Source organism: Capra hircus, chromosome 14 (genome assembly GCF_001704415.2).
Source record: "Capra hircus breed San Clemente chromosome 14, ASM170441v1, whole genome shotgun sequence".
Classification (NCBI taxonomy): domain Eukaryota; kingdom Metazoa; phylum Chordata; class Mammalia; order Artiodactyla; family Bovidae; genus Capra; species Capra hircus.
Window position 1 is genome coordinate 91,002,648 of NC_030821.1, and position 12,829 is coordinate 91,015,476.

Here is a 12,829-nt window from a genome sequence, read left to right on the forward strand (position 1 = left end):
ATTAGTGAAGCTAGAAAAGAGGAGAGTTCATAAATACAGGAATTCCCATGTGAGAGTCCCTTTCCCTAGAACACTGGATTTATCTCATCCTGGATAAGTCTGTTCACCTCCAAATTCCTCTCACAGACCCCTCCCCTAGGAAACAGCCCTGCACTTCACTCCTATGCCTGCCCGCCCTGACGTGAGTGAGGAGACTGTCCCTTTGTCCACTTTCCTGGTCCTAGTCAAGTTCCATTATCATTGCTCACCCATCTCAGCCACTCACCCCCCAGGAACCGGCAGAAGGAGACCTGTGGCTTGCATGCTGTGAGCCCAGTATACAGGCACACAGTGAGAGTTCACTAAGTGAGTGTGACCGATGTCTGAGGACATGTTTTCCACTGTGTAAACTTCCTTCTTTTAGAAAAGAGTCTTATCTGTCCTGCCAAGTAGATTCTAAAAAACTTATGCAAATCACAAGTACCTTCCAAAATGAAAATGATGATATCCTTTACAAAGAATGGTAGATGGTTACACATATTTCTATTTTTCTCAAAGGAAAGTTAGTTGGCATAGAGAAAATAGGGAAGATGAGAAGTTTTATGCCCAACACTGTTTCTCACAAGCCAAGAGATCTATGTGAGATTGTGTCTTCAACTAAAAAAATGGAGCTAATCCTGTCTGTGCTTGTTATCTTATGAAATTGTTCAAAGGATAAAGTAAGTTAATGAGAGAGAAAAAAAGCACTTTTAAAACTTTAAATTGGTGTATTAGAGGTATTGAGATGCTAAAAACACATAAACAGGATTTACTTATGTAGAATTTTCTACTTCTTTGTCTTATACAGGGTAAAAATTGAGGAATACATTTTGGTGACAACTTTGGGCTTCCCAGGTGGCTCAGATAGTAAACTGTCTGCCTGCAATGCAGGAGACCCAGGTTCGATCCCTGGGTTGGGAAGATCCCCTGGAGCAGGAAATGGCAACCCACTCCAGTATTCTTGCCTGGAAAATTCCATGGATGGAGGAGCTGGTAGGCTACAGTCCATGGGGTCACAAAGAGTCGGACACGACTAAGTGACTTCACCTTCACTTTTGAAGTTGACATTGTCACTGCCTATCCTTGGGTGTAAGTAGGGTTTGGAGGGCCTATAACCTTGATCTATTTTAGTCACCATACCACTACATCAAATACGGAACTTTAATGAGACTTTACGCTCAAGTCTCTTTTGTGTTTCCTTGTGATGGAGTCAGAATTCAGCATGAAAGGAAAAAATCACTCATGCCTGTTGCAAATACTTTTAACATGGACAGTGTACTGATTCTGAAAAGCTCCTTGGTGGACCAAAAGCAAACGTAATTCCAGCTGCCAGGTATTTTGTTGCATTCCTGCACATGGCAGAATAAAATCAAAGATAACTGGTCCTAACTGTTCTCCACCATGAGGTGAGACTATACTTGGCAGATAACCCACAGTTAGCTGTGACTGGCTAGACTATAACATAATTAATAATACTACGACTTTACTGCTGTGGCCATTAGACAGCTTAATAGCATCCTAGCATGTAGATTTCAGAATTATAATGATGACATATTTTTCAAGAACAGTAAATTAAATCAATTATGCAAGTGCTTGATTGATATTCATCACAGTGAAGATATACTCTAAAGTCTCCTTCCCCTTGCTTATGGTCCAGAAGTGACACAAACATGGCAGAGGCTGTGTCGTCTGAAGGCCACCCCAGTGCCATTGCAAAGATCTTGCTGCGCAAAATGTCAAGATGGCGCCCCAGTGGTCCCATTGGCTTTCTAACCCAGCCACTTGAGGTGTGATAAATCATTAGCTGGAGAAATACTTGCTCAAGTGTCTACAAGCCAGAGCAGTAATGTGGCAGTTATAAATTGCTTCCTGTCCATCACAGAATATAGAAATTTCACACTACCCTTCACACTAATCACAATTCTTCCCTTGAAAATAGGTTATTTGAACAATTCCATTACTGAGATGCCCGCTAACCTTTCTTTCTTTGGAGAAGCGTGCAGGAACCATTCAAAATCATTGTGTCACCCCTGCTACACTCCATGGTATGAGTTCTGTGACTAGAATTTAACAGCTCTGTACCAGAGAGAGAGCAGAGAGTATAGAGGATCAAGCATTTATTTATTGAGCTCTAAATTCTTGAGTTTTTTCCAAAAGATCACTTGCCCTGTAAGATTTAGTTTTTAATTTTCTGTAATATTATATAATATCCTTTTAAAGGATAACTCAGTGCAAGTTTAACAATTCAAAATGATAGAACTATATGGTACTAGTTGGCACAAGTTTATGTGTCCTTATGTAATTCCTTATCCTTATGTCCATATGTCTCTATGGCAAAATCACAAACAGAGCTCTAAAATCCTTTACTTTCATAATATGTCAAGCAAGACTTGACCGCTTCTAAATAAAGAAATATTGTGCCATCTATATCATTTCTACATCTCCTGGGTCAGATACCATATGACTTCCTAACCTCACGTCTCACATGCTGCAATTACTACCTCTGACCCTCTCTATGCCCCCCTCACACACATACTCACAGTTTTACATGTACACTTCTTCCAAACCATCCAAGCTACCAATCTTTGAACATGGTTTATTTCCTCTCTATCTCTGTTTTCTTTCATTCTTTTGCTCTCAGCTAGAATGCACTTTCTCCTCTTTTTTTTTACCAATTCAAATCCTTCCATGTCAAGCTCCATTGCTTCTGAGAAGAATGGGATTCCTGATTAACTAAATCTACCATTCATCTTAACCTTACTTTGAATATGGCCATTGGTTATTTATACATAATATGTATGACACCAGTGTGGGTTTTTGCAGGTTGCCTCAAAGGATTCTGGGTGCTCCAGCTGGTCATGTAGCATCTTCCAAGTAGAGTTTCAGCTACTCGAGACCAGGAGCTGTCTACTCAACTGGCTCTGCTTCCCCCATTCCATACTACGCTCAAAAGAGGCATTAAAGACATCTTGAAAAACTGATTGAAAAATATTTTTAAAAATGAATAACTGCCCATTGTTTAAGATATTCAGGTGATTTTTAAAGATGCTGAGGTCTTAATTTTCACCATTCTGGATTCGTTTTAAGCTCCCTTAGTGTGTGACTGTATACTTACCGGAACAGAAACTTGAGGATTATCCACAAGTTTTCCCAGCACAGCAAAGCCATCGACATCGATTTGACCTCTTGGCTTTATAGGTAAGGACTCAATCATGTTGCAGTCAACGAAAAGAGTCGCACTCCTCCTTTCCACACCAATCATGATCTTATGCCACTGGGAATCGAACAAGGAGGGCAAATTCGAAAAGGCTGCAGTTTGGAGACTTCCATCCAGCCCCTTGTATGAAAATGAAACAGATTTTGTTTGGCCATTAATCTTCACGCCAACTTGCTCCTTCCCTGAGGAATCCTGAATCTGCCAAATGCTCCAGTGCTTTTCAAGTGTGCTTCCAGTCATCCGAAAAGTGGTTAGAAAGGAGTATTCTTCAGGCAGCCCACTGGGATATAAATGCCTGAGTAAAATTTTAAGACAGTAAATATAACTCTTGTTTTTTGTACTCAGGTATATTACCATATTTCCTAGTTATGCTATTTTAGATTCTAGACCTACGGAAACACCACAGTGTGAAACCCATGTGCTGGTTGTTCTTTCATAAAGACCTTTACTGAAGTCCATTCATGCGCATTAAAGTTCCATCTTAAAATACACATTAAATACAAAACTCCCTCATAGCTAAGTAAGGTCCCCAAATGCCACATAATTTCAACAATGTTACTATTTATGCTCCCTAAAGAGCTACTGTTCAGCAATCCCACCTCAAAAACACATTCTGCCAAAAAACACATTCTTGCAAACTTCTTGGCGACATTCTTCCACAAATGACAGAAGAGAACATTTGAAATCCAAATCAGCTCTACCAATTTACATGTTTAATTAAAGCAGGTTCTTAAACTTTTATTTTGATGCAACATGTTAAGATTAATCGTTATTTTCATTACTGTTTGGATCTTTTCCTCCTCAAATATAACCTAGACTCACATAAGCATTTTGAGGACCAGTCACTTGCAGACCAGTAAGATCAGTCCCTTCACACTGAGCATGTTTGTCTTTTCCAGGAACTTCAAAGTATGAAGTTAAAATGACAGCTGGTTGCTTCTCAGTGGATGTGCGACAGGGGAAAGGTGACCAGTTCTTACTTCTCTATTGCAACCCAGTTGTTCCCCAATCTGCCAGTTAAAACGGTGGTGCCTTCCTAATTTACTGCTATAAGTGGCAGCAGTAAGACGTTAGTGTCCCTCCTGCGTCCTCCTCATCTTTGGAGGCAGCCGTCTGGAGCACCATCAACTACTTGGGTGGTCTTCTCTTGAAACCAAGCAGCTCAAGGCTGAAGACCACACTTTTAAAAATCAGGACCTAGTAAATGTAAATATCACCTTCACATCTCTATCTTCAAGGTTGTATCATTCTACTTTGCTCCTCATAAGCATAGAAAAATTATTAAGCGAAGGATAAATCTTAGGAAAAGTGAACTCGCTCAGTTGTGTCTGACTCTTTGCAACCCCGTGGACTTTAGCCTACCATGCTCCTCCTTCCATGGGATTTTCCAGGCAAGAGTATTGGAGTGGGTTGTCATTTCCTTCTCCAGAGGATCTTCCTGACCCAGGGACTAAACCCTGGTCTCCTGCATTGTAGGCAGACGCCTTATCATCTGAGCCACCAGGGAAGTTTAGGAAAACTAGATGCCGATTAATTTTGTTTGACATTGCTTAAAACAGTTATGGACCAGGACCCTAAGCCTCAGATAACCTTCCTTCAGACCATACTCCAGTTTATAGCCCTCTTCTGTATAAAGAAGAAAAGATAAGAAGAAATATCTAAATGGATAGTGATCTATTTATTACAAACTAATATGGTGGTGGTCATTTAGTCGCTAAATCATGTCTGACTCTTGCGACCCCATGGACGGTAGCCTGCCAGGCTCTTTTGTCCATGGGATTTTCCGGGCAAGAATACTGGAGTGGGTTGCCAGTTCCTTCTCTGGGGGAACCCTTCCAACCCAGGGATCAAACTCAGGTCTCCTGCATGTCAGGCAGATTGTTTTCTGATTGAGCCACCTACCTGCAAAGCCCCAACACGTATAAATGTGTTGACATATGTGCAATGCCAGTTACATTAAGATATATTGTTGGGGTCAGAAATTCCTAAACCAAAAAATACCTCAGTTCCAAGAATGTTTAGCTATAAGTGAAAATATTCAACTCGCTATGATTTTCTGTCTTTAGCTATAAAATGTTATCGTCTTTATTATAGCATAAGCAAACATATAACTTTTTTCACTTCAAACATTTTTGCAAATCTTCAATAAAATGGGTCAACTAGGTCAACAAATGTCATTGTTTTGTTAGTTTTACAAAACTAACAAAAATTGGAAACTGTTCTTTCGAGCAGTCTTTAGGCTGCAGTCCATAGTGTCACTAAAAGCAGACACGACTGAGCAACTTCACTTTCACTTTTCACTTTCACGCATTGGAGAAGGAAATGGGAACCCACTCCAGTGTTCTTGCCTGGAGAATCCCAGGGACGGGGGAGCCTGGTGGGCTGCCATCTATGGGGTCGCACAGAGTCAAACACAACTGAAACGACTTAGCAGCAGCAGCAGGATCCAAGTACTTCTCTTAGCCATTGTTTCCTAACATGACTGGCTTTCATTCATAAGACTGGGTGGATTTCCTTTGTAGCTTTTGTTTTTAACTGGTTACTGATGATGCTTATTATTCTCTTTGAAAGGCTTTCAATTCTCTACATATATTTTATATCTGTCATGTGCATGGGAGGTTTAAACATGCACATTCAAAAAGATTCACTTTGGAGATAAAGAAAAAAAAACCATATACAGCAACTATTTACTATCCTGTTTTCCCCAGATGGGGATGTCTAACATACATATTTCAATATTTTTTAATATGTTATTTCCTTTGACTTAAGATTTTTCAGACTATACCTATTCCAGAGAGCCCTCTAAAATAAGAGGTTCACTAATGATAGTTTAAGATACTGCCTACTGTGTAATTATAAAATCTTACAGAACATTATACATCTCATTTAGCGAACTAAGTTAATTGAGAACTAGGAGATACATTTTAAAAGTTTTATTCAATAGTGAAATTTGGCAATTTTGCAATTTAAATTACAGATATAGTCTTTTGAGTATTCTTTTAAATAATTGATGTGAATTTAACTGGATACTTAAAGAATTGGGGCAGGTAGTTAAAAATAGTTGTTGTTGAGGTGTGAGGTTTTCCAAGAAAAAGGATAAACCCTCATGCTTTGTCTCTTCTTACTTAAACCATTAACTTCCTAGGCTTTTAAAAAACTACGTGTTACCTATTATTTGTTTAAAGATGTACTGGGGAAGGCTGTAGAATTTCATCAAAGAAAACAACTCTATTTGTTTTGATTCTAGAAGTCACAGTAACATCTTCACATGACTCCTTCACAAAGACATTAGGAGGTTAACTGAGGGATCTCTCCCAATTTGTGCTTCATCAGATTTTTCCTGCTAAATAAGCAAAGAGGTTATGTTGAAGGTAGGGTATGATAAAATGTCTTCATTTACTTCTGACTTGGTCATGTAAGGATACTTTTTTTTTTTAATGGGAGATGGTTGGGGTCACTAGAAAACAATTCATTTATGGACATATTAAGTCAAGTGTATCCAACTCTCTCTCTCTCTCGATATATGTGAAAATAGTATGTGTGTATACAAATATAATCAAGATTGTCATGTTATTAATCTTTCAGGCTAAGTTAATGCATTAAAAGGTAAGAGGAGAAACGTATAAGAAGAGAAAATTCCTTTTAGTGTTCAAATTGGTTATATATGTACATGTACTTGTATATACCTAAGACCATTTAAGAGTCCTCACAAGTCTAATTCATAGAACAGTTAGTCCCATTGTCTTTTTCGGATCCCTAAGATTCTGTTCTTGAAAATATGCTATGCACATCAGTAAGTAAACTTGACAGCATACATAATTTAAAAGAGGCTGAATCTATAAATGATTAATTTCATTATGTTACAATCTGCACAGAATATCTTAAAAGGAGAATCATACAGTTTGAATAAAAAATAAGTCCTTGGACCATGGAACATTTGTTTATGACCTTAACCCATGAAAAGCTAAAAATTGTATTTGTTGCTGCAAACAAACACAACATGTCTGAAGCATGAGACGAGAATGTAAAACTCTTATGCCTAAAATAAAGAATTAAAAGCATCAAAATTATGTGGTTCTGAATATTTTTTAAAAATTGAAAAGATAACCACAAATTATTATTCTATCATGTTAGCTCCGTGTGCTATAGTCTTCCTCCCACGAAAATCGGCCTACATTCTCCAGCAGAGAAATCCAAGTCAGAATGGTCTCCTGCATGCATGATTTGAGAACAATTCCAGTTTCTGCCTTTTTTAAGCAGGACTGCTTGGACTTCCCCAGTGGCTCAGATGGTAAAGCATCTGCCTACAATTCGGGAGACCTAGGTTTGATCCCTGGGTTGGGAAGATTCCCTGGAGTAGGAAATGGCAACCCACTCCAGTACTATTGCCTGGAAAATCCCATGGACAGAGGAGCCTGGTAGGCTACAGTCCACGGGGTTGCAAAGAGTCGCATATGACTGAGCGACTTTGGCTGATTGATGCAGGGCAACTCAAAAAGAAGGAGTCCACTAAGGTGAAAAGGCCCCATCAGCACCTCTGCCCTCTGGAGCTCTCCACTATTACAGTAAACACTTCACCAATGCCCCTGTGCACCGGGCTCTCCTGGAGCCCTCTCAGTTTAGCAACATTTACTCTTCATGGCAACCAGTGGCATTGTTACTATTATTCCTAATTCTAACCTGAGGGAACTGGGTCAAAGACAGTTTAAGCAACTTGCCCAAAGGGCTCCATCCATCTCAGCCCTGGTTCTCTTCCTTCCCTTTTTTTCTTTCTCCTACTCTCTTCTTCTACTTCCTTCCTCCTTCTTCCCTCATATCTTAATAAGTAAAACAAGAGCCTTTAGTCTTTGTGGGGACAGCGAGTCAGAAAGATAGAGAATATGGGACATTAGTTGTAGCCTATGAAAAATATTTCGTGACCACCTTAGGTGCTTAAAGAAAAACAAGACAAGCAGGAAGAAGGAAGGCTGCACGAGCTTCACCTCTGAACTTAGAGTTAATGACAGTCCAGACAGTACCTTGAATTTAGAGAAGAAAGGTCAGCATTAGGGTCTGGTGTCCTGTTCAGTTATTTTATTAAAGAAATAAAAATCAGAGTATTCTAAAGCTTACTTAAGAATACATCCATCTCTTCGGTACATGAAAAGAAAATATATGAAAAATCCAAATGTTGATCTTTCCAAACACAACTGGTTTCCAGGGTCACTATGGGGTAGTGGTTAAAGGCACAGCCCCTGAATCAATTCTGCCTGGATTTCAATCCTCTCAGCACCTCCTCACCCTGTGATGTTATGCAAGCAACTTAAACTTTCTGGCCTCAGTTTGCTCCTCCATGAAATACGGATAAAAATGTCCCCACCACAAAAATGTAATAAGGATGCAATTTGATGTTGATTGGTAAATCTAGAAAAAGAGCTTATACAGTGTACTATTATTGTTTCATAAAATATAATATGTTCAAGACATGAATTTCTATATGCAATCTGGAACTATATCAGAATATTCTAATTTTACCAAAATTTTCATTATTATAAACACTTAGCAATTCTATGATATTCTTTCGCTGTTCTAATTAGTCATTATTTACCTTTACATCTTAATTTCTATCAATGTCTTAATTTTCTTGTTCATATACTAAAGAAATCTTAACCATATTTTTTACCTAAAACATTCCATCAGCATCAACACCACATTTAAGGTATTTAGGTGATATAAAGCTAAAGCCCTGAAGCTCATTCATAACAATGTCATGACTCAATACTTACACATGCATTAAAACATCTCAGTTATAAATTATTTAAAGAAGAAAAAGCTTAAATCCAGAGAAGGAGATACAGAATTTTTTTAAGTATTATTGCTTCCGTTGTTTCTCTTATCATTATTCTAGTTTTAGTTTTGTCTGGGTCCTGCCAGGAGCCAAGCATTGGATGTGTGGATCTATTTCAGCACCGGGATACTTGAACAGCGCCATTGTGAGCCTTCTAACCACTGGGTGGTTTCTAGTTAAATTTATGCTTAACCCCTGGAACTTTTCACAGAGGGTCCTTTCAGGCAAAACCCAGACAAATTATAGAAAAACAGAGAGCAAAGTAATAAGAACATGTCCTGAATCAATGTATAATAGTCTCAGTGATTTTTTTTTTCCTGGAATGGAAAGTAAATTACACACTGAAAACATGAAAAGCATTCACATATTTGGGCACTAAAGATAGGTAGGTAAATAAATTCCTTCATCTTTAAATAAAATCATGATCCAAGAATTATTGAGCTGGGAAAGACTCTCTAACATTGGATAGATTTCCATTTTTTAAACTGTGTTTGAAGCAAATAACTAAATCAAGTTTTTTTTTTAATATTACCTGGTTGGAATCCTGAAGTCTACATTATTTCCCAGCTTGTAAGCCACCTGTAAGGCAGTTGATCCAACTACCCTCTGGATAGCTCTTCTGGATGCTGCTTTATCTATCTGGAACTGAGAAATCAAGTCAAATCCTACAGAAAGGGAACACAAGATAAAAGTAAAATGAGACTGGTTTCATTCCTCTCCAGAGCCTTTCCAAATAAAAGAGGTATCAGGTAGATTTATAGAAAGCATATATTGCCAATATGATACACTGCTACTCACCTGGTAAATCATCTTGTCCAATCCTGACCTTTGGACAGAGTTCATTTTCACCATTGGAATTTGAATTAACAGGGAACCCTGCAAAAGAGATAGCATGTCATCTTACCTCAACCCCTACACAGATCGTAGGACTATACCAATAATAATAAGAGCTGAGCAACTATTTAAAGTGCAATGTTATACTAAACAGCTTCATTACTAGTAGTATATTTGGCTTTAACTCTACAACTCTACGATTATAATTTATTCATATTCAACCCATCCTGGGTTGAAGACACAAAGTTGCTTTAATAACGTGTGTTGGGAAAGTGTTCCCTTTGGGGAAGTTTGGAATTTGTTCTTTTTGGAACCACATCTTCATGATGTTCTGAATGGCACAGTGTCAGAGCTTATTTGGTTTGGGCTAGAATATATTGCTTTAAGCACCATAAATTTTAGAAATCCTGAGAGAATCCAGAGCCAATTCAATGGTACTTCTGAAGAGTGCAGTTCTTAAGAATCTTTGTCAAGTAGAGGAAGGAGCTGAGGATTTCTTAGGATTCCCTAAGCCTAGATAAATAGAGAGAATGCACTTGATTTCACAAATTTCTTCTAAGAGATCAAATAACTGTTCCAACTAGAATACTACCAGCATCTTAGAATGGGGAAGAGTAGTGAGGAGAAGAAAAGAAATCATGCGAATTAAACCCTCAATCACAAGAGGGATGAAAAATCCTATAATGAAATTTGGTGCTTCTTAGTAAGTAAAAGATTGTAGGGAGGGCCACTTTTTTCAACAACACAAAAGGCTTCTTGTAACTGTCCAAACCCAGTGCCCTTCTGGGACTCACCTGGTGACAGACACTTCCTAGATTTCAGAAAAAGCGTTTTCCAGTTACATAGCTTTGGCCTGCAATTTCACTACATCAAACGCACTCTTTCTACCTCATCTGACTTCAGACTATTGGCTTCTATCTATTCATCCATCCACCCATTCATCCATCTAACATTACCAACCACCATCTGAACCAGGTAGCTGCTGGGCTAGACACAGGTTAGGTTTCCTGCCCAGCTGTGGTCACAGCCAGGACTTCTCCATAGGCAGCACTGAACATGGCCATAAAATACACCCACAGCCAAACAGGGTTGAAGGAGGGTGTGGAGGACCCTGGCTGCCTCACTCAGCCACAGGCCTGCCCAGTCCTTTCAGGGAACAAGTAGTATTTTGAAATCGAGAAACTGGGACCTCTTACTTGGGCGACGCTTGACAGTCACTGATGCCCATGTCCCCAGGAAACTGCATACAAAGAAGAGAACTGGAACTTTCCTAAAGAGGAGAGAAGAAAAATGTCTCAAACAGGAGTCCTTCCAGGTGGGGACCATGGCACTATTTTAAAAGTGGCACACCTGATGAATGCAGGTGACTGGCCCTCAGTGTCGTTTACTTTTTTCCATTTTCTTTATTAAATTCAATTGAGAGAGTTAATGAATTCTCAATTTCCCAACTCCTAAAATGATCGCGAGATGACTGGTTTTCCGTGTCTCGCTTTCTCCATACCTGCCTGTCTTGCTGTTTCTACACCTCTATCTCTGTCTCTGCTTTCTTTCATCTTCTTTCTCTGCCTCTCCATTTTGGCGGCTGTCCCTCTTCGCGCTCTCATTTTTGCTCTTTTCTTGCTCTCTCGTCTATCTCTCTGTCTCCCTCCTCTCCCCTCTCCCCCTTCTCTCCTCCCCTCCTACCTCTACTGTAAAAACACAGACCCCTGGCTCTGAGCACCCCCAGTCCAGTCTCCCCACCACTGCTTTCCATCTCAAAGTCTTACCATAAGCTCTTCATTTTCCCAGCTGGCTTTCCTTTGTTGCCAACAGTCCCAGTGAAGGTGGGACTATAGGGGAGTCGATACTCCCCCAAGACCCCTTCAGTGCCACCCCAGGGCTGAGTTCTGGGCCGGCTTTGGTCCCTCCTGCCCTTGTGAGGGCTAACAGCAAAGGAAGTGGGCCAGAGGCATCCAGGGCTACTTTAAGGCAGAGCAGAGGGAAGGGGTGGGGAGATGCTGCCCAGTAAGGCCAGGCCTAGTCAGGGGTGTGCCCCCAAAGCTAATGAGGTTCTGCTGAAGGAGGGACTAGCAAGGGAACATTTGCCGAAAAGATAAAAAACTCAGGATGTGGAGAAGTTCACAGGCAAGCTGCTATAAGGACACAGTGGAAACTTTGAGAGCTGCTATAGGAATACAGTGGAAGCTTTTAGAGGAAAGTAGGGATGTGGGGGTTCACAGGGGCCCCAGTGCCCAGTCAACCTTGTTCTGAATCTCCATTTGTTCTGACACTCTTCAGTTGTATGTCCTCCAGCAAATTAGTTAATACGTCTGTCGCTTTGTGGCCTTAACTGCAAAACAAGTTGAAAATAGTTACCCCCAAACAGTTGTTTAGAGAATTAAACTGGATAGCAAGCAGAGTCTTGCACCTGGTTCAGGAGAGCCATCATTATTCCCATCATCATTGTCATTGTAGTTAATATTTCGCCATGTGTTCCCCTCTATTGAAAGTACTTGAAGCCTGATAACATTTAGTTTTCATGACATTATAAGGTAAGACTAAAATTATTCCCACTTTAGAGGTGAGAAAACTGAGGCACAGAAAATGAAGTAACTTGTAACCGCAAAGTTGCACGGCTAATTTACTCAACACTTGATGTCTGGAGAGCCTGATAAAATCTCAAGCCCCAGGTCTTATTTCTTCCTAAACTCTATAGCTACAATACGAGTTGAGCAGAATATTCTTGGAAATCAGCAACATTTTATGCTCTAAAAACAAGTTGAGTGCAAGTTAGGAGGAACACAGATCTGGAGAGAGAGATTTCTATCAGTCCCATGTCAGACATACCCACCTTTTCCCAGAACCTGAGCAGGTCAAGAGTGAGTCCCCAACCCACCCACTCAGGACAGTCCAGCCCAAACTCAAGGACTTTCAGGGACACAGGACCTAAAAAT

The 12,829-nt window shown here is 39.8% G+C and overlaps 1 protein-coding gene across 1 annotated transcript in view; it reads right to left on the minus strand.

Annotated features, from left to right (window-relative positions):
• Positions 1–11,676, minus strand: part of COL9A1 (collagen type IX alpha 1 chain) — an 88,517-nt gene extending 76,841 nt beyond the window's left edge. The window contains 5 exon segments of the mRNA XM_018058815.1: positions 3,134–3,530; positions 9,595–9,727; positions 9,861–9,938; positions 11,093–11,166; positions 11,663–11,676. Of these exon segments, the coding sequence (XP_017914304.1) occupies positions 3,134–3,530; positions 9,595–9,727; positions 9,861–9,938; positions 11,093–11,166; positions 11,663–11,676 (696 nt within the window).